The sequence below is a fragment of the Zootoca vivipara genome, chromosome 7 (assembly GCF_963506605.1).
Source record: "Zootoca vivipara chromosome 7, rZooViv1.1, whole genome shotgun sequence".
Taxonomy (NCBI): domain Eukaryota; kingdom Metazoa; phylum Chordata; class Lepidosauria; order Squamata; family Lacertidae; genus Zootoca; species Zootoca vivipara.
In genome coordinates, this window is record NC_083282.1 from 82,684,570 (window position 1) to 82,705,053 (window position 20,484).

Consider the following 20,484-nt stretch of genomic DNA (forward strand, 5'->3'; position numbering starts at 1 on the left):
GGTGGAGCGATGTATGTGAAGTTTTACCTTTGCATACCCTCCAGCATCTTCTCACCCAAATCCAGGGCATCCTGTCCCCACACAAAACGGCTTTCACATCCAAGCAGGGGGGGAAAGAGGCAGGGCCATAAAATGGTTGCGAGCAGGGCCCCCCCATCGACGGGAAGGGACCTACCGTGTTTCCCCTTTTTTAAGACACCGTCTTATAACTTTTTTTCGTTAAAAAAACACAGGGTGGCTTATTTTTGGTGGGGTGTCTTATGGTCTCCTCGGCTGGGCCAGGCCGCTGGCTCGGGGTGCTGCTGTGTGCTACGCGCAGCGCTGCTGAGCTCTGTCCTACCTGACAAGGCTGTTGTATGTATTAGAACAATACAATGTACACACAAAGATTTCAGTGCTCTGAGGTGCTATTGAGCTTGGACTCTCCTACATGGGAGGTTTTAAAACCCAGGTTTGGATGGCCAAGGCTTCTCCAGCTGTGACTGCCATCTGATGGGGATTATTTTAGCTGTGATTTCTGCATAATTGCAGGGGGTTTGACTGGATGGCCCTTGGGGGACCCCTTCCAGCTGTACAGTACTATATTCCCAGGTCTTCAGGTTCACAGGTCTTCTCCATCGGTGATGGGAAAACCTGTGTCCCTCCAGATGATCATAGAATCGAAGAGTTGGAAGGGACCCCAAGGATCATCTAGTCCAACCCTCTGCAATGAAGAATCATCAGCACCATGCTCTAACCAATGGAGCAAATATAGATATAAATAGGGTTGCAATGTCTCATATTTTTTCGAGGACACGTCCTCTTTATCACAGGCAGAGTCGTCATAGCGATCCATAATTAAAAGCAGGAGTTGCCAAATGCGTCCTCTTTTTTGCTTTTGCAAAATATGGCAACCCTATTAAATAATGAAATAGAAAGCCCCCATCTTCCCATCTTCCCACAGCGTCCCCCTCCGATCACCCTTTAAAGGCATTTTCTCCGCTGCGCCCCTTTTAAGACAGGCCAGACGGCAGAAGAAAGGGGCAAGGGCTCTGCTGGGTGCTCCGAGCTGCTGAGCGCTCCGCGCTCCGCGCGCTCCAGCAGCTGGTTCTGGGCAGCGGGACGGCAAGCCTCCTTCGCCGGGCAGAGGCGAGGCCGCTGGCTCCGGCGCTGCCGGGTGCTCTGAGCTGCTGAGCGCTCTGCGCGCTCCAGCAGCTGGATCCTGGCGGCCGGCCGCTGGCTCCGGCGCTCCGCCCGGTGCTGCTGGGCGCTCTAAGCGCGCAGCGGCGGCACTGCGGAGCGCTCCGCTCTGCAGCAGCCGTTCCGGGCGGTGGGGCGGCAGGTCTCCTCGGCCGGGCGGAGGCGAGGCCGCTGGCTCCGGCGCTCCGCCCGGTGCTGCTGGGCGCTCTGAGCGCTCGGCGGCGGCGCTGCGGAGCGCTCCGCTCTGCAGCAACCGCTCCGGGCGGCAGGGCAGCAGGTCTCCTCGGCCGGGCGGAGGCGGAGCCGCTGGCTCCGGCGCTCCGCCCGGTGCTGCTGGGCACTCTGAGCGCTCTGTGGCGGCGCTGCGGAGCGCTCCGCTCTGCAGCAGCCGTTCCGGACGGCGGGGCAGCAGGTCTCCTCGGCCGGGCGGAGGCGAAGCCGCTGGCTCCGGCGCTCCACCCGGTGCTGCTGGGCACTCTGAGCACTCTGCTGCAGAGCGCTCCGCTCTGCAGCAGCCGTTCTGGACAGCGAGGCAGCAGGTCTCCTCGGCTGGGCGGAGGCGAGGCCGCTGGCTCCAGCGCTCCGCCCGGTGCTGCTGGGCGCTCTGAGCGTTCGGCGCTGCGGAGCGCTCCGCTCTGCAGCAGTCGGTTCCGGGCGGTGGGGCGGCAGATCTCCTCGGCCGGGCGCTCCGCGAGCTCACCACTACAACAGCAGCCGCTTCCCAGGCCCCGCTGGCTGGCTGAGTCCCGCTGGCTGGCTGGGGCGCTCGGCGGTCTCGCTTTTAAAATCCAAAATCTAGTCACTTAAATAGGATCTCAGTCTAATTCAGCGACATCTTACTCCCAGTAGTGGCCATAAGAAGGGTGTTAGTTTTCATACAAGGCATGGAGGTATGTCTTATTTTCGGGGTATGTCTTATCTTTCGCAAATGCTTAAAAATGCTGCCATGGCTTACTTAATGACTACGTCTTAAAAGGGGGGAAACACGGTACCTCAGCCACTGCTATGGTTACACACAGAGAAGGGGAGGGAGGGAGGGAGAGAGAGAGAAGCTCCTTGTACCTCTCCTTGCACCTCAGAACAGAAGGGTGGGTGTTCAATACTCTGCACAAACAACTGGGACAAAGCAAGTCTCTCACAAACCAGCGAAGAAAATGGCCTGCACATTTTGTCTCCTGCATCAATTTTTTCAAATGCCAGAAACATAACATTTTTTAAAAAAGAAAGGAAGGTGGGGGTGATGGTTCTTCCAGGGGAAGCGGCAGCTCTCCCACCACCCCGATACCCAAGGGAAGAGCAAAAAGTGTTTCATGTATTGTGGATTTTTTTTGGGGGGGGGAATATTTGCCAGGACCACTTGGGGGCACCATAGGAGGTGCTGGTGTATCTTCATTCCACTGATTTCCAGCAGGCTCAGTCTAACCAAGACCACATCATATTCTGAGCAGGGAGAAATAACATAGCAGAACAGCCTCCGCTGAAGACATCGCAACCGACTACATTGAGGGTTTCCCTGCAAATTCAAGAGAAACCCACCCACAGCTTAGGGCCTCGCCTCTGTCAGCCCAGACCAAAGGAATGTTTGGAAGAAAACCCAAAGGCCCATGACTAACTGTTAGTGGACATTCACAGGCATCTAGTCTCTGCAACGGAGCGTGGAATGTGGAACAGGTGTGGCAGGAATGGAAGCGGCACAAGCCCTCTGGAGCATTAGCTAGTTCCACTCCCTGCGTCGTACGTTGCATTTCCCAGTTAATAGCAAATAAGTCCACTGTGTGGCATAGTGGTCAACAAAGACCTGCTCCACCATGCTGGAGGGTATTTGGACAGGGGCGAGGGGTCGCTCTACCTAGCCCTACAGAATATTAGAAATACAATAAAACACCAAACATTAAAATCTCCCCTATACAGTGGTACCTCTACTTACAAATTTAATGCGTTCCGAATGCACATTCGTAAGTTGAAAAAAATTGTAAGTCGAATCCCATAGGAATGCATTGGGAGAAAAATTCGTAAGTCGAAGCAACCCTATCTAAAAATTTGTAAGTGGAAAAAATCCTATCTAAACCGCATCCAAGATGGCGGACGGAGCTCCGTTCGTAAGTAGAGTTATTCGTAAGTAGAGTTATTCGTAAGTAGAGGTACCACTGTACTCAGATAGTTGTCTGTTTCCTTGACATCTGATGGAAGGGCATTTCACAGGGTGGGTTCCAGTACCGAGAAGGCCCTCTGCCTGGTTCCCTGTAGCTTCACGTCTCATAATGAGGGAACTGCCAGGAGGTCATTGGAGCTGGACCTCAGCATCTGGGCTGAATGATAGGGGTGGAGATGCTCCTTCAGGTATACAGGGCCAAGACCGTTTAGGGCTTTAAAGGTTTGCACCAACTCTTTGAATTGTGCTTAGAAATGTACTGGAAGCCAATGTAGGTAGGTCTTTCAGGACCAATGTTATATGGTCCTGGCGGCCGCTCCCAGTCACCCGTCCACCTGCTGCATTCTGGATTAGCTGCGGTTTCCAAGTCACCTTCAAGGGTAGCCCCACATAGAGCACATTGCAATAGTCCAAGCAGGAGATAACCAGCGCATGGAGCACTCTTGAGAGACAGCGTGTGGGCAAGGTAGGGTCTCAGCCAGCGTACCTGCTGCCCTGGACACAGAATTGACCTGTGCCTCCATGGGCAGCTGTGAGTCCAAAATTACTCATGGTTGATACCGATAATGGCAGTAGATCTTGCAGAAGCTGGAACCACAACTAGTTTTAATTATGGGCTTACAGCATCTGGGAGGGCACTACAGTGTATCGTTTTGGCAACTACGGAGCAACAGTAGCAAAGGGCAAGTTTTCCTTGTCACATCAGTCCGGTGAGGCAGGTGTGATCTACAAAGGGTATATGAGCTAGCTGTTTCCAGTAAGCAAGAGAAAAACAAAGAGAAACAGAAAGTAATTACAGCGTCTAGACAGAACTGTTGCCACATAGGCCATTGTGGAAGTAGGACCAGGCATGACAAGGCAAAATCTTGTTTGGGTTTGCTTAGCATGATAACATTTCTTCTTTGGAATTGCAGGCTAGCCTAAAAGCCCATTAAAACCCAGCAGGGCATACATCTTCCTTTGGAGAGAAACCAAATGAAAAGTCCAACTCTGGCAGCAACTCCAAACAGTGTGTATTTCCAGGCTGCAAGATGTTGGGTGCATGAAAAGTGCTGTCGGTCGGCAGGATCTTACATAGGACATTAAAATTACGCAGTGCTCCACTGGTATATATGCGAGTCCCAAGCTAAGGAGATGAGTAACTATACAATATAAAACCCTCAGAAGACACCTGAATGCAGCCCTGTATAGGGACCGTTTTTTAATGTTTAATTATGTTGGAAGCCGCCCAAAGTGGCTGGGGAAACCCAGTCAGATGGGCAGGGGGGAAGAAGAAGAAGAAGAAGAAGAAGAAGAAGAAGAAGAAGAAGAAGAAGAAGAAGAAGAAGAAGAAGAAGAAGAAGAAGAAGAAGAAGAAGGAGGAGGAGGAGGAGGAGGAGGAGGAGGAGGAGGAGGAGGAGGAGGAGGAGGAGGAGATATTGGCTGGGAAGCCTAATGGTTGTACCAAGTACTACTCCTACACAGAACAGGCCCATTAAAATAAACAAACACGACTAACTTAAAGGTAAAGGTAAAGGTACACCTAACCGTTAGGTCCAGTCGTGGACGACTCAGGGGTTGCGGCGCTCATCTCACTCTATAGGCCGAGGGAGCCGCCGTTCATCTGCAGACAGCTTCCGGGACTAACTCAGGTCCATTAATTTCAGTGTGTCTACTCTGAGTAAAACTTAGTTGGATACCAGTCATAGGAACAGGCCTATTGATTATGGCACTTTTAAGTAAAATGCTGCATAGCATTTTTGTGCAGATGTTTTTGTGCATTCTGGGTCCTGCATAAATGAGACCTTGGTCTTCCAAGATGGAGATGCATATTGTTGTATGAACATTACACTTTCACAGTTCTTTTTGCCCCTGATACGGTTCCAAATTAGCCAGGCAAGTCGTGCAACTGACACGGGTCCAACTGCGATCACATGGAGATCTCTGGGTGCCAGGTTGGCAACTGGCATCTCCATCTTGCTGGCCCCTCCAGCTTTCTTAAGCAGGTAAGTAGAAGGGCCTATTTATTGTATTTATATCACACCCTTTCCTCTAAGGGGTACATGGTTCACCCCCCACCTCAGGTAATCCCTACGATGACCTTGTGAGATAAGTTAGAAGCTGTGACTGGCCCAAGGTCACCCAGTGAGCTTCATGACTGGGTGGAGATTTGAACCCTGATCTCCCAGGTCCTAGTCCAACACTCTAACCACTACACCACACTGGCTTCCTAACATACTTCTGCTATGGGGCAGCTATATAAATTAAGTAGGTAAATTAATATGGGGAAAGCAAAGTATCATTTAGAGAAGGATCTGAAATATTTTTCCTTGAAGCTCGAATTTGTTCTATTCTGGATATAAAGTGGCATATACAGTTATACCTTGGGTTGCAAACGTGATCCGTGTTCACAACCTCAGGTATGACTGTAAATGAAAATAAAAATAAAATTCGCTGGGGGAAAAAAGGCTCCTAGACATTCCATTGTGGCGACCATAAGCTACCGGTAGGTTTAAGTTGGCAATTGGTGACTAGCTTATATATCTGAGTTTCTAACACTGGTTCCCAACAGTCAACGTGTGCCTTTCGTATGGAATATAAATGGAAGGTCTCAGTTAGCAGACTCCTCTGTGGGCACAATGAAGCTAGAAATTTAGCTATTCCCCAACAAAGGCAATTAATCAAAAGCACTTTGGAAAGATACATCAAGTAGATACAATCACATTTGAAAGTTATCCTTCCAGAGATCACTAGCAACATGCATAAAAAGAGATTTATGTAACGGTTGGCATTACCTAACTGGTTTATTCGTAAGGGTAATTGGCACCTCTTCCATCATCATTCATACGCCCACCTCTTTCCCCGGCACCATAAATAGATTTCAAAAGTTTCTGCAGATGAGCATGACCCCGTTTGTTAGTGCACTTAGCCATGTATGATTCATTCTTGGCTAGTAGCAGCTTTCTGGAATTACTGAAAGATAACTAGTCGACAGACAAACCAATAAATGAATCATGCTTTCCATAAGGCCATACCTTTGGCCTTCTACAGACAGCAATCACAAAGTTTTATAAAAGAAAAAGGGGGGGAGAACAAAGAAATTACTCATGCTCTTCACACAATGCTAATCACAGTTGATTCATGAGCTGCAGATTTATTACTAGAAATCATGTGTGTGTTGGGGCAGGAGGTAGCGGAGCAAATCTGTTGACTGGGTGGCTGGAGTGATTCAGGGGCACGCAGTTCTGGTTGCCCCATCTCAAACAGCTGGGATGCAGAGGAGGGCAACCAAGATGATCAAGGGGGCGGGAGCATCTTCCCTATGCAAAGAAAGGCCATCTTGAGTGTTTGGTTAGAGATGCGATATAGGTTCATAAAATAAGGCATGGTGTAGATTGTAGTGAAAGTGGAAAGAGGGTTTATGGTTTGTTTGTTTGCTTGCTTGCTTGCTTCACAACACATGGGCATAAGGGCCATGCAGTGAAATGGATGGCCGAAGGCAAAAGAGACAAGGCACTTTCATGCAGTGTATAATTAACTTGCAGGATTCACTGCCGCAAGACGTGATGGGACAGCCATTTGCCTGGACGGCTCTAGAAAGGGAGAGGCAAACGAATGCTTATTCCTTGTAAGGACAATACAAAACTTCCATGTCCAGGGAACAATAGGGAGAAGACTGGGTATTGCAATCGAAAGCACCTTGCACATCACTTGCTGGCTGCAGCATGAAGTGACCACTTTCCTCTGTGAATTGGCCATCACAAATAAAATGACACAGAGGAAACTTTTTAATAAGTTGGACCAGAGAAGATCGCCCCAATGTGACTGTTAGCTGTGGTTCTGGGAATGCTTCACCCTTCTTATATTGGCCATGCACATATTTCTTCCTAGACCGTATAGGGGGTCCAATGACAAAAAGAAGATATACAGTACATTCAAGTGCTGTTGTTTCTGGAAACATGTCTTGAGTCTGCACCTTCCTTGTCTCATGCCTGTGAACTACAGTGGTACCTCGACTTCCGAAGGTTTCGACTTACGAAGTCGGCAAACCCGGATGTCTTGTTCGCCGTGCGCACATTCTGCGCCTGCGCAGAAGTGGTGCTCGCAGTCTGCGCATGCACAAAGCGCAAAATTGCACTTCACGCATATGCAAAATGGACGCTTCGACATCCGAAGGTTGCGACTTATGAAGAGCGCCGCGGAACGGATCGCCTTCGTAAGTCGAGGCACCACTGTAGTTTTCTCTTGCCCCACAGCTGTGGTTATCTCTGTGGAAAGCAAGAGTGTAATGGCAAGAGGCCATGTAAGCAACTAACACAGCAATCCTGAGTATTAAGATGCCAAAGTAACTTAGGCCAGCGTGGTTTACGCTGGTGTAAGTTGCCCTGTTCCAAACTCTGTTCAGGAACCTCTGGGAGAGGCTACTGCTGGCTGAAATGGCAGGTGATTGTAAGTTCCTTCCCCAACCCCTGCCATGCCCCCTTTTGGGGGACTTACGCCAGCAAAGTTCTGCCAGCTGAGCCCCAGTTGAGGGACTTATCCCCACCTAGTCCTGGCTCAGCTATGATAACCCAAGAACTTCCAAATTCAAGCTCTCTCTTCCTGGTGGATCTTTGGTTTAGATTGTTCTGTAAGCTAAGTTAAAATCACAGTGTTGTTTTTAAACAGAAAAGAAAAGAAAAAACCCCATATACACACAACTCATATGAGCACACACATAGTCCAATGGTTCTTTTTCCACTGAAAAGAAATCCTTGTTCACCAATTCTGCAACCTGGCCAGAGGCAATTTGGCTCGCAAAGCATCATGTCAAGATGACTCCATAGAACAGGATCCTAAAACTTCTGCCCTTATGCTATTAAGGAATATTTCACAAATAAGTGCAATTAATGGGGGGGGAACCAATCCTTAAAAAGAAAAGAAAAGAAACTTGCCCTGTAAACTGCCTTAGGTTCTAAATGTTAACAGTATTCACACCCAGAAGGCTTATTCCAACTAATAGCATTGTCCAAAAACTAAATTACAATGACAAGCAACCATTACACTTAATGTTCATAACAGACAGTAGCCCTCTTCAGGCATCCATTCTCCACATGAGTCATATAGAGGAAAGTGGGGATGACTTTGCTAAACTTCTGTTTCCAGGAACCTCCGCAAGTTGAAGAAGTTTCTGAAACAGGGAGCCTCATTTACGTGGAGGCTACCATGCGATTTTGAAAACAGATCTTCCAGAGATCCAAAACGTGCAGGGAGCCTCCAGGAGCACAAGGAGTTCCCCGCTTCAGACTTTCACCCCCCAATCCAGACATTCATAGAGGGTGATAGTGACAGGGGGACAGAGCTGAATACACTCCCCCCTCTTCCCCCCCCCATAGAATGCTACCAGTAAATTAAACTGCGGATACCGTAATGCCGTTATACAAATACGGTATATATTTGTGTATATTTGAAACACCACTGAAAAAGCCTGCAAACACCCCATTCCACCCCTTTTTGTGATGTTTCCGGGTCACTTCTGGGTTTGGCGTAAAAAGCATGTGAGCAGTCGTCCACACACCGGACACACCTAAAACAGTCGCTGCCTGTACCAGTTGCTGGAAACCCTAGGAGGGGGAATGCTCTTGTGCTAGGTCCTGTTCTTATGTAAACATCACAATGCTCAAAAGGGTATCAGCCTAGAAGGCAGACTGGGGTATTTACCTGCATTACCATTCTTTATCAATCAGACATTCTGCAAATCTGCAGGCACACTCATACTAAAACCTTAACTTTGCTTATTTTTTTTCAGGCAACATGTCATGGGAAATGCATATAAAGGTGTTTAGAACCAAAGTACCTATCAAAGAGCTATCCAAACCACTTTCAACCACAGTAGACTTAGGCTTGACTCACACATACATGTACCTAGAAGGTCTCTTAACTGTGTGATAAAAGTTGATTGGTTGACAGAAGTGCACACTTCCTGATGCCTTTTGATTACTCAGTGCTATACACTGCAGTTAACTATGTGAGATGCCTCTATTGGAAAGGCGTTTGGCCCGAGGTGATGTACGGATGCTCAGCTTGTCTTGTTTCGTCACTGACAGATGTCTACACATGTAAGCCGTCCCTACTTGTTGCAGTCATCAAGCGACGAGGATGCATGCCGAAATATGTGAGTGCTGCACAATGTAACATCAGTAACAGCAACACTACAAAGTACTGCCCTTGAGAAGCCATAGAAACAAAGCACAAGATGCCCCAGCAATAGGGCAAGGGAATGGGCTTCCATTTTATGGGAGCTGACCCTGAATTCTGATGTAGGTGAGCCAAAAGAGGGTTGTGCTCCTGGTGTAGGTGAAAAACTGTGCAATGGTCAAGCAGAGCAGAAGGAACTCAGAAGATTATTGGAACGGGAAGGAACCCAGTAACAGGTACAGCAGATAAGAGGATCAGGTAGCATGAAAGGAAGGACCTGGAGCTGTTGCCGGTCAGGATAGACAATACTAGGCTAAATGGATAGATATACAGTGGTACCTCGACTTACGAACGACTCAACAACCAAATTTTTTTACTTACGAATGGGGCAAATGGCCGCACGCTTACGAATTTGTCAACATCTGAATGGAAACCGCGGCGGTTTTTAGATGGGGTTGCTTCGACTTATGAATTTTTCCGTTTCCAATGCATTCCTATGGGAAATTGCGTTTCCAATGGCGCTTTTCGACTTACGAATTTTTCAACCTACGAAGGTGCCTTCGGAACGGATTAAATTCGTAAGTCGAGGCACCACTGTATACCAAGTCAGGCTATATTCCATTCTGAAGGCCAGAGGCACATGTGCCTTTCAGAGAAACACAACCAGAACAAAATAGGGACAGAACACTGAACAAAGAGACAGAAAGAAAACCAAGAACTTTGATGCTGGTGGTCGGTTACTAAGCTCAGCCTCAGCCTGATAAATTAACTCGGCTTCATTTCCAGCTCTAAATCAGTGGATTATTCCAAAGCGCAGCTATTTCCCTGTTGGGTTAATCTTTTGAGACAACCCTATCCCTATCAGAAACCACAACTTGGATAAGAAGTATAGCTTAGCATTTGCCCGACAACTGATGACTTACCAGGCTGTGCTCGTGACCATGTGTGATGCGAGTCAGAGGTGCTGCCGACGGCAGTGAAAAGCATTTTGACACGTCCCTGCTATGTGCTATTCCTAATCTCTGATGCATACAGAGCATGGCAACACCAGTTCCCCCATGTATATGCAAATTTGGGTATTCCCCACCCCACCCCAATAAATGGCTGTCTGTATACCCCTTTGGTTGTTCTGAGCTGTCCCACAAAAGCCCATCAGAATCAATCCCAGTGCCTCTGGCCCAGTGTCTCATTTCCTGAAATGACTTAGTCCAAGTCCAATGAGCAGGGTTTAAATTTGGAACGCTTTAAGCAAGCTAGGAGACAAATCGAAGACTGGAAGTTGTACTATCGGTCTGCTGCAGATCAATCTCATCCTAGAAGTTGAAAATCTGTAATAAGGATTTCTTCCTTCTTTTTGCCTGAATGAGTATTTGTGGCAGAGGCAGTTCTTTGATACAGTTGTTTTCAGCAATATTGACTTGATTTTTACTTCCACACTGCTAATATCTGGTAAGGTATTTGTTTCTGACCCCATTGTAGCCCATAGCAGATCCCCATAGATTTTAGTGGAGCCTGAACTGCTATCAACTAGCTAGCAATTCACGAGTCTCTTCAATATACAGTCATACCTCGGGTTAGAGACGCTTCAGGTTGCGCGTTTTCGGGTTGTGCACCACATCGAACCTTGAAGTACCGGGATGGGTTACTTCCGGGTTTCGGCGCTTTGCGTATGCACAGAAGCACTGAAGCACAACCCGCGTGTGCGCAGACGCAGCACTGCGGGTTGTGAACGTGCCGCCCGCAAGGATCACATTGGCAACTTGAGAGTCCACTGTAACTTGAGAGTCCACAGGAACCCACTGAAGACCTACCACTATAGGCACATGTGTATCAAGGGGAATTTAATGTACGGTGCTCTCTCTAAAAAGCACCCTCGGCCTATTCACCTAGACAGGTCCCTCAGGTTAGCAACCTTTCAACTTCCTGTTAATCAAAACAGCAAGCACAGTTGGAAGAGAGAGAGAGAGAGTGCAAAGGTATATATTGCTTGACAAAGAAATTAATATTTGACCACAGAAAAACTGCTGATGTGCATCTGCTCCAGAACAGCTCTCTCAGGATATTACAAGCAACACAGAACACCCTAAGCACAACGCTATGTATGTAGTCAGGGCTCAGAAAAGACCTTGAGAAGGTGTAAGGCTTTGCTCTGAAACACAATAGCCTAATTCGGACACAACGCTAAATGCCAAAGCAGTTCACGTAACCCAGTAATGTCACTGGCCTTGTTATGACATAATGCTGAACTATGGCCTTGCTGAATGAACATAGGGCACTCCCCCCTTACAGAGACAGAGATAGGAAGATTTTGCTTCCATTTTCAATTGGCCAAAGTTTAGCGTTACATCTGAGGCTGTGATCCAGTATGGCCTAAACTATGGTCAGGCGTGACCAATGATGAGAGCTGTGGTACCAATAGCTTTTGGAAAGGCACAGATTAACCACTCCCAGTCTATTGAAACAAGTCAGCTTCATAAACCACGGTTTGGTTGTTTTTGTAGACCAAAGCCAAGACTAACCACAGTTTGCCTAGGTTCAGTTATAACACTAAACTGCAGTTAGTTAAAATGGAAGTTTCTCATCTCCCTCTCATGGCCATATTAGGAGGTGGCTTAGTCATGTATTGCTAAGCCACAGAGTTATGTCTAAATGAGGCCATTGAATTACATGAACTGCTTATTCAGACTCCATTTAAAATAACTCCCTAGTGTGTGAACACAATCAACATGTAAGTTTCTAAACATGCATCATCACCCATGCCCACATGCCAGGGAACAGAGCCCTGGATCCTCCTCTTTAATTAAATCAAGCTTGAGTCCTATTCAGATCGACCCACATGCATTCACTAAATGCAGAGTAGTTGTCAGAATAGAGTTGCGTATAGATGGCATGCTTCCTGAGATTTTGGGAAGACAGCAATGATTGAGACTGTATTCTCCCTACTCTATTAAGAGAACCAATTTATATTCTGTTGTATTTGTAGTGGTGAAGCTGCATGGCGTGTTCAGTTGCTCTCGAAACTGAACCAGTTGCACTCCAGCTTCTGTGAGAGAATGGAACATTGTCATTTTAGGTTAAAACCTCGCAGGGTAGAAGACCAGGAAAGAGGTCCCAGGACACAGAAAAGCCAAGGGAGACAGAGGTCAGAGGTGAGAAAGGAGGGTCGGTGAAGAAGAAAGCTGCAGAAAAGAATAGAGGAGAAATGGGACTTAAAAAAAGAAGGGGCAGAGAGGGAGCTCTGAAGGGATGTCAGAATGCTTATGATCAGGAGGGGCCTTATACTGTGAGCAAGAGAGGAAGAGGAGTGTTAGGGAGGCTGGGTAAGAAATAAGAGCAGCTAAAGGAAATGGGACAATGGAAAGAAAGCTTTGAAAAGCAGGAACCAGAGAAAGCAAGGAGTGGTGGCAACATGGAACTTATAAAAGGAAGAGCTCAGATGAAAATAGAATTGGAGCTGTGTATATTACTGATGTGAAGGATGTGAGTAGGCAAAAAGGGGCCGAGGACTGTGGGGAACATAGCAAGTCTCCTGTCTAGACCTGAGAAGGAAATTGTACCATTTGAGCTTCTCCTATCACTGTGACATGGCGTCCTGGCAACCCTGATGAGGCCAAAACGCAAGGGAGTGCAAGTACTTTGGGATGGGGAAGGCAAAGGGCAAAACTGAATTTCACTTGTTTTGGACCAATCACCCAGTTATTGGGGTGTATGCTTCTAGTGTAGCATCCCTAAGTTACGGGAAAGTATGAATGACGACAACAGTTTGGAATACGGTTAGTTCCTTTATGCCAGGGGTTGGGAACCTGCGGTCCTTTGGATGTTGCTCAACTACAACTCCCATCACCTCAGGCCATGCTGGCAGGGGCTGATGGGAGATGGAGTCCAGTACCTGCAGAGCCACAGGTTCTTTCATCCCTGCTTTATACCATGAGCGCTGTCATTTAATTCTTCTGAATTTGTACCTGCAAACATTACAGCCGCACATAAAGAGTACAAGATGCCTCCTCGCCCCCCCCCAGTATCCTCAGGCATCATCACACTGGGGTACCCAGATGGACAGGACCACCTGTTACCAAAACCTGATGAACTTAAAAAGGTCAGAAGTCTCCAATACCACCCAGAGAAACCGAGGTAGAATGCAGGAAGGCTAAATTCTTACGGATTTGCAGCTCTGCTTTATCCAGGCCTCACAAACTACCTTTCAACAACACACACGCTTCTTTAACGCCGAGAAAACAAACCCATTGACAACACCCAGCAGAATTAACTGTTTTATAGAAATGATCACAGCAGATGAATGAAGAGTGCGACGTGCCGATCCGAATGATTTGTTATTTACAAAACGCAGCCAGCAGTGCGATCTCCCTTGACCTCATTTCACTTCGTCTGACTGATTAGGACCACATCGGGGATGTCTGGCTGTCTCAGAGAGTGTCGCGGTGAATGGTTGCTACGGTGGGTCAGAGTAGTCAAGACTTTGAACTTGGAAGAGGGGGAGCGGGGCTGGGGGTGGGAGAGAGAAGAAGGCAGAAAACAGGCACTCTGTAATCCTAATCCAGGGCTGAAGTGCAGGAACCAAGTTCCTCCTCTATTTCAAATAAGATCTTGTAGGCAAAGATAACCCCAAATCTTCGAAATTAACCTAAGTGTGGATTAACATGCATATATGGTAAAGATGAGCATTTTTAAAAGAATATTGCATTCCCCATTGTGGAATCCTCCACCTTTCCATCAGTTTGCAGAATTACAGATCAGCATCTCATTGAAATGTGCTTGCAGCAAGATAATTCATGTCCAGGATTATTCAGCATTGCTGTTACCTCTTAAGACACTTGGGCTCTTAGCTTTACAAAGAATCAAGTAGCATTTTCACTACTCTTTCCAATGAATGCCTAAGAGTGGGGAAGGGGTTTTAATTCTCCTTCGAGGTAGGATAAGAAACCCGGGTGTAGGAGTGTTTTAGATTAATTGATCTGGGGTAAAAAAATAAATGGTACCAATGACTACATGCATTCAAACATCAAACAGGTGGAAGGCGACAGGTACAAAATCCTCTAGTGGGGTAGGTATTTCAGTCCCTAAAGAGACACATCACATTAATCACTAGTTCAAGAAGAGTTAAAAGTTCTTAAGAGCTTGGGTTCCACAGTATCAGATGATATTGTCATTGTGATTTAGAAAGCCGTGTTAGAAGCAGGCAGTGCTTCTTGTTCATACTTACCTGGGAGTAAGTCGCATTGAAGCCAATGAGGCTTACTTCTGAGTAAGTGGTTGCACTCTTCTTAAGAAAGCCAATGCGCAGCTCAACTCTATGCACTTTTATTCCCCAGAGGTCCCGCTGGTTATTCATAGGGCTTACTCTCAAATAAGTGCATAGTACTGTTGAGTAAAGCAGACGCTCCTTGACGGATCCCTACCTCATTATTCATAGCTTTTTACCCACAGACTAATTCACCTCTACAAGAGGCAAAAGGAATATTGAAAATTCATATATTGAATAACATTGTAAACTGAGCCCTATCTTCAAAGCGCCAAGGAATCATTTGAAAGAGAACAAATTGTTCCAAACAGGAAACTTTTTCCTGTGTGTCATAGGAGACTTTCTCTTCCAGCAGAATGTCGAGAGCAGATTCTTATCCCCCCTCTTTTTTTGTTATACCTATTTCTATACTTTTTCCAGTGCCTATCAAGTAAAAAAAAGTTTTGCTTTCTCAGGTGTAGGGTGGGGAAGATGGCTTTGGACGCCCACTCATTTTTTGTGTCAAATGAGAGAATCACACAAAAACTACCCATCTTATCTGCTGTATGGAGTTTGCTCAAATCAAGATAGATTAGATTCAGTAATAATAATGTTAAGATAATCAGGCAAATCAGCTTTGTACTAAAATATATGTTTGGTTTTATATGGAATCAATGTCTAAGTCCCGTTTGAGTTCCAAGTGCAGAGAAGCATGTAGCTGAAGAATTTTCAGACCTAATCAGTTAAACTCTCAAGTAGTATATGCTGCTGTTAGGAGCCCAAAAATAGCAGAAAAAGCCAGGTATTCTAATATATTGGCATTAACAGGTAGTGGTCCCATTGCCTTCCATACAACTGCATGTTTTGTTATAAAAAAGGAAATTTGCTTTGTTAGGAAGACCATAGCCTGACCACTGTAACATGCTTCACAAGATTTTAAGACTGATGCAAGATACTTGGAAGTAGGTCCAAATGATTTTGATGGGGCTTACTCCCAAGCAAGCAAGGAATATGTACAGATTGCAGCCCACTTATATTTGCCAATAACTTCCAGAGGCAAAGTCCCATACAGTTTAAAATTAAAGCAGATTCTAGCCCTAAAAAAAAAATTCACAAAAAATCCATAACACATAACTGTCAGGTTTCTGAACAGTCTGAATATCTAGACAGAACGTGTTAAGTTTTTAAAATACAGTAAGACTTTTCCTTTTGAGCCTGACTAGGGTTAATAACAAACAACAAAATTAAGAAAGTGCCTCAGGTGATTTAATTCCTACACAAACATTTTTTTAAAGAAACTGCATACCAAAATAAGTATGCCAGGATATTCCCTTCCTCGTTTCACTTTGGCCTCTAAAGAATGTATATATTTGGATTTTGAATGCAGTTAGTACTGATGCTAACCCTTGCAGGTCAAATTGCCCTGAGTATCACTACTTCAGAGGTGAGAAATGAACTCTATTTGGATCAGCAGACAACTAAATTAACAAGACTGCCTCCACGTCAGCCAAAACATCATTATGGCTGATTAGCTGAGAGAGTAAGGGACTGAAAATAAAAGTGATGAATTTGAGACAGGAAGAAGAAGAAGAAATCATGCATTGAGGGACATGGAAATCTAGCATCCTGTTACACAGTAGACTTAAGTCCCACACATATTTTTTATGAGCTGGGAATTTTCTAGCAGGTGAATAGTCCAAACCCACAGTTTAAAGATCAGGAATGAGATTTGGGAAGTGGGGGTGGGGTGGGGTGGAGAATCCATCTTAATTGCTGCGGTATTAAGAGAGATAATCAAATTTTCTATGGACATTGATCTTTTTAATTTACGGAAATCGTTTCAGCCTACACCTCCAATAGGAGGAGAAAGACCCCTCCCACAATCATTATTAGGAAAGACCTGCTCTGTCTGGGAGTCTAGCTAGCTTACCACCAAGGGCACAAGCACATTCACCAGTAAGGAGGATATCAGGATTATGTGCTGCTTGGATATTTTGAACAAGTTCTGTGATATATTTAAAACAAAAACAAAAAAACCTTGTCAATAAAACAGCAACAACAGAGGGGGAGGTGGTAATCATCACAAAAGTGGAACTGTCAAAAATATTCCGGACCTGGGCGTCTCCCAACATCAGAGAGTTTAGTTCTTAAGTGTAACATTGCAGAGTGGTAATGGCAATCCCAGGCTGTATTTTACTGCTTAGTGATTTTGTTTGTTTCTTCCACCCAGGCACGTTTTAAAAAGATTCTTTTGAAAACTGCCATCTCTCTGAAATACTTTAAGGTACCTAGTCCATAAATACAGATGCAGAAATCATTTGGTATCACTAGCTCTTAGACAATGCGTTTAGTTAGCCAGCTTTATAGGCACTTTATAGACACAGACACTCAGGGAGTTTGGGGGGGGGGGGAGGCAACTTTGTCTGACTTAGCCTTTCTAAAGGCTAGACAGAGCTATAATCTACTTCTCAGACCTAGCGATTACTATTTATAGGCACAAATTCTAGTTCGCTGGACATAACATTTGCATTCTTACCACACAGACAGACACACACACATAGAGAGAGAGGACTAGGTGATGAGACAACTTAATTGCTGAACTATTATCCTGTAATTTCATGGCGGGGTGTGCCGCTGCACCGTTCCACTAACGTTGTTAATTCACCACCGTCCTCTGCTGAGGTTCAAAAGGCATCAGAGCAGCAGCAGCCGATTAAACATTTTGGAGCCGGAACCGGTATAAGAGAGTTCTGCGTCCTGCTGGATCAGACCAAAACCAAAAACGTCCATCTAACACACACCCCGCCCCCCAGTATTCTGTTTCCAACCACGTACAGTGGGAAACTCGCATGCAGAACACAAGCACCTGGTAGCCAGAGGTAGACTGCTACTCGACACGGGAGCTCTATTTAGCTACAATGTTCAACCGCATTGAGCGGCCCTCCATTATGATATGCTCTAATCTTGTTTGCCTTCCTTCCTTTTAAAAGGGTCTCCCGAAAGAGCCTTCTGAATCGTTGCAAAAGACGGGTGCAAAATGCACAAATGCAACCGGGGGAAGGAAACGGGCTCAAAGCTTAGGGGGGTTGGAGAAAAGAAATGGGGATGTGTGTAATTTTTTTTAGGGGGGGTTCCCCGATCTGCAGCGGATTGCAGCAGGGCAATAAACAGCAGGGCAGCCACGGCGATCATAAAAAAGCGGAGCTCGTCTGTGTGTTGTTCTGGGCGGAAAGGGCTCCCGGGGTTGCTTGCTGGATTCTCCAGCCGAGCATGTGCTTTAAATAGCCTGAACAGGCTGTTTCACCGTCTGGCTTAGGAAGCAGACAAAGCTCCTAGGGGCGATGGAGCTCACTGGCTGGGATCGCGCGGCCGCTTCGCTCCTCCCCGGCCCCTTCGCCTCTCTCCGAAGGGGAGACCCGGCCGCGCCGCCAAAGCCGGAGAAGAGGCTGCTCCGCCGCTCGCCCCCCCCCCGGGCCCCGCACCACTTAACGCACGCGGAACGCGCGGATCAATATTGCAACGACTCCCCGGGTCTCCTTTCGGGTCTCTCGCCGCCCACCCCCCTCACCCCATCCAGCCGGCGTCCCCTTCCCTTCCCCGGGAGCCTCGCACTGTCCCGCCCCGCCGCCGGCAAAAGGAGAAGGGCAACGTTAAGACGGGAGGAAAAGATGTCGAGTTGAAGTTCAGATCCTGGAGAAAAGAAGCCAAAAGCGAGTGAACTCCGGGACTCCAGAAATCAACTCTTTTTAGGTCCCTGAAGAGTGTCTCCAAATCGCATTTGTGGAAAGCTGAAAAATTGTGCAGGGAGTCACATTACGAGGGGGGATTTCTTTTTCTTTCTTTCTTTTGCAATTGAATAAAGGAAAATAAAACTTTGGGGCACCCGAAAACACACAAACCAAGTGGGGAAACAGAACATACCCGCAAGTCTTAAAATATATTGGTCTAGTTTTTTAAAAACACAACAACCCAACCCTTCGATTTTTTTGCAACGCAAAATTAAATAATCGCCCAAAGCCCAGAGAAGGCGCCGCGTTTGGGAACGGAACGACCCAGCAAAGCCGAGCGAGGAGAGTCCGAGACGCCGCTTCTCTCTCCGGCCCCAAACAAGGCGACAGGAGAGTTTTGCACACATGCAATACACACAGAGAGATACAGAATGGGAAAGAAGTACTTACTGATCTCCATACTCTGAAACAAAGACCGTTTGCAGTTGCATGTACAGGAGACATTGGGCTGGCTGGCTCCGGTTGTGCTGTTGAGACCCATCAAGTTATACATTTAAAAAGAAGCGGAGAAACAAAGGACGGGAAGACTTCAGGGGTCTCTCCGGGCAGCACAACATAAAGACGGGATCTTCCTTCGAGGGGTTTGGCGGCGGAAGAAGAGTGGGGGGGGATGGGTGGGGGGCAAAATATAATTGATTAAAATAAAAACACCTTTGGAGAGGAAGGAAGGAAGGGGGTGGGGTGGGGGACACGCACCCTCCAAAAATAAATTTCACGGGGTGCAGGGGGGAGGGATTCAAGTTTAGGGGGGAAATGAGCACTAGAGAGAGGAAATCTCAGCTCTCAGCGCTGCGGCTGGCCCCCTCCCCTCCATTGCCCCCCAGCCCCAGAAGTTCGCGGACAGAGCCGGGTGGGAAAGGGACTTGCTACTTTGTTTCTCTCGGTGTGTGCCTCCCTCTTTCTCTCGCCTGCCCAGGCAAGATCTTAGTAACTCCCTCCTCCTCCTCTTCTCCTCCCCCCCCCCGCACTCCTCCTTCTCCTGCTGCTGCTGCTGCTCCTCCTCCAACACCCCCCCCGTCCTTTGCTCCTCATTCAAGTCCAAGGAGATCCAGTTTCATAGGGGAAAGAGGAGGGGGGAGAGCAGACAGACGGGGTGACGTCAGCGCTAGACTGGTGCTGCCCTTTCCAGCGGGCGGGGCGCGAGCAGCGCAGAGCGAGGGGAGGGGGCGGAGAGAGCCGAAAGGGAAGAGGCGAGGGCGGGCGGGGGAGGTTGGCAGAGAGAGGGAGAGGGAGAGGGAGGGAGGCGGCGCGGAAGCGACTGGGCCTGCTACCCAATCGCAGGAGGCGTTTGCCTTTCAGCCACGCCCCCCTCCCGGGCTTGGCGCCCCGCCTCTTAAAGGCAAACGCGCCCCTTCAGAAGGTGCCTCTGTGAGGCTCCGAGGAACCGACAGAGGGAGATGGGCTCCTCGCCGGTAGAGCAGCGATAAGGTCCTTATTTGTGCACGGCGGACGAGGCTTTCTTAAGCCGCTCCTGGTGCTCCAAGCGCTCACCCCCGGCGACAAGGAGGGACAGTTAATAGATGCTAAGTGATGTGAGCGGTTTGCAAGAGCTGACGATGCTTGGAATGCGGTCCTCTGCAAAGTGGGGTATTTTGCACCGCTTCGTAGTTTATGTTAATGAAGCTGGTTTCCATCGGGACTGAGCTGGAGTGAGCGAGCCTGTGCGTTTCTTAGAGCGACATGGCTCCTATAAATCCTATCCGTTGTCTTTTCAGAACTCAGTTCCCCCGAGCCTACCTTCTGGGAAATGGGTATGGGGTTAGGGCTATTGCAGCAGTAGCAAGCGAGGCTCTTCGGATGGGCAACCTCCGCCGGCTGGGTTTCGTTTGCAAGGGAGGGGAGGGGAGGGGAAAAGCAGTCCCGAAAGAGGTTCACGTGTGCCAAGTCAACAGGCATCATGACCCTTTAAGTAATAAAAAAGGCCGGGTGAGGAAGAAACAGGGGGAGGGGAGATAAATACTGCACTAGCG

General features: G+C 47.4%; 1 protein-coding gene across 2 annotated transcripts in view; it reads right to left on the bottom strand.

Moving 5' to 3' along the window:
- The window catches only part of PMEPA1 (prostate transmembrane protein, androgen induced 1), an 86,336-nt gene extending 66,919 nt beyond the window's left edge, over nucleotides 1-19,417 (bottom strand). For both annotated transcript variants that reach the window (XM_035121289.2, XM_035121288.2), the window contains exon 1: nucleotides 18,905-19,417. In XM_035121289.2, the coding sequence (XP_034977180.1) occupies nucleotides 18,905-19,007 (103 nt within the window). In that variant the 5' untranslated portion in view covers nucleotides 19,008-19,417. The remainder of the gene's footprint in view (nucleotides 1-18,904) is intronic.
- Between the last annotated feature and the right edge of the window lie 1,067 nt (nucleotides 19,418-20,484).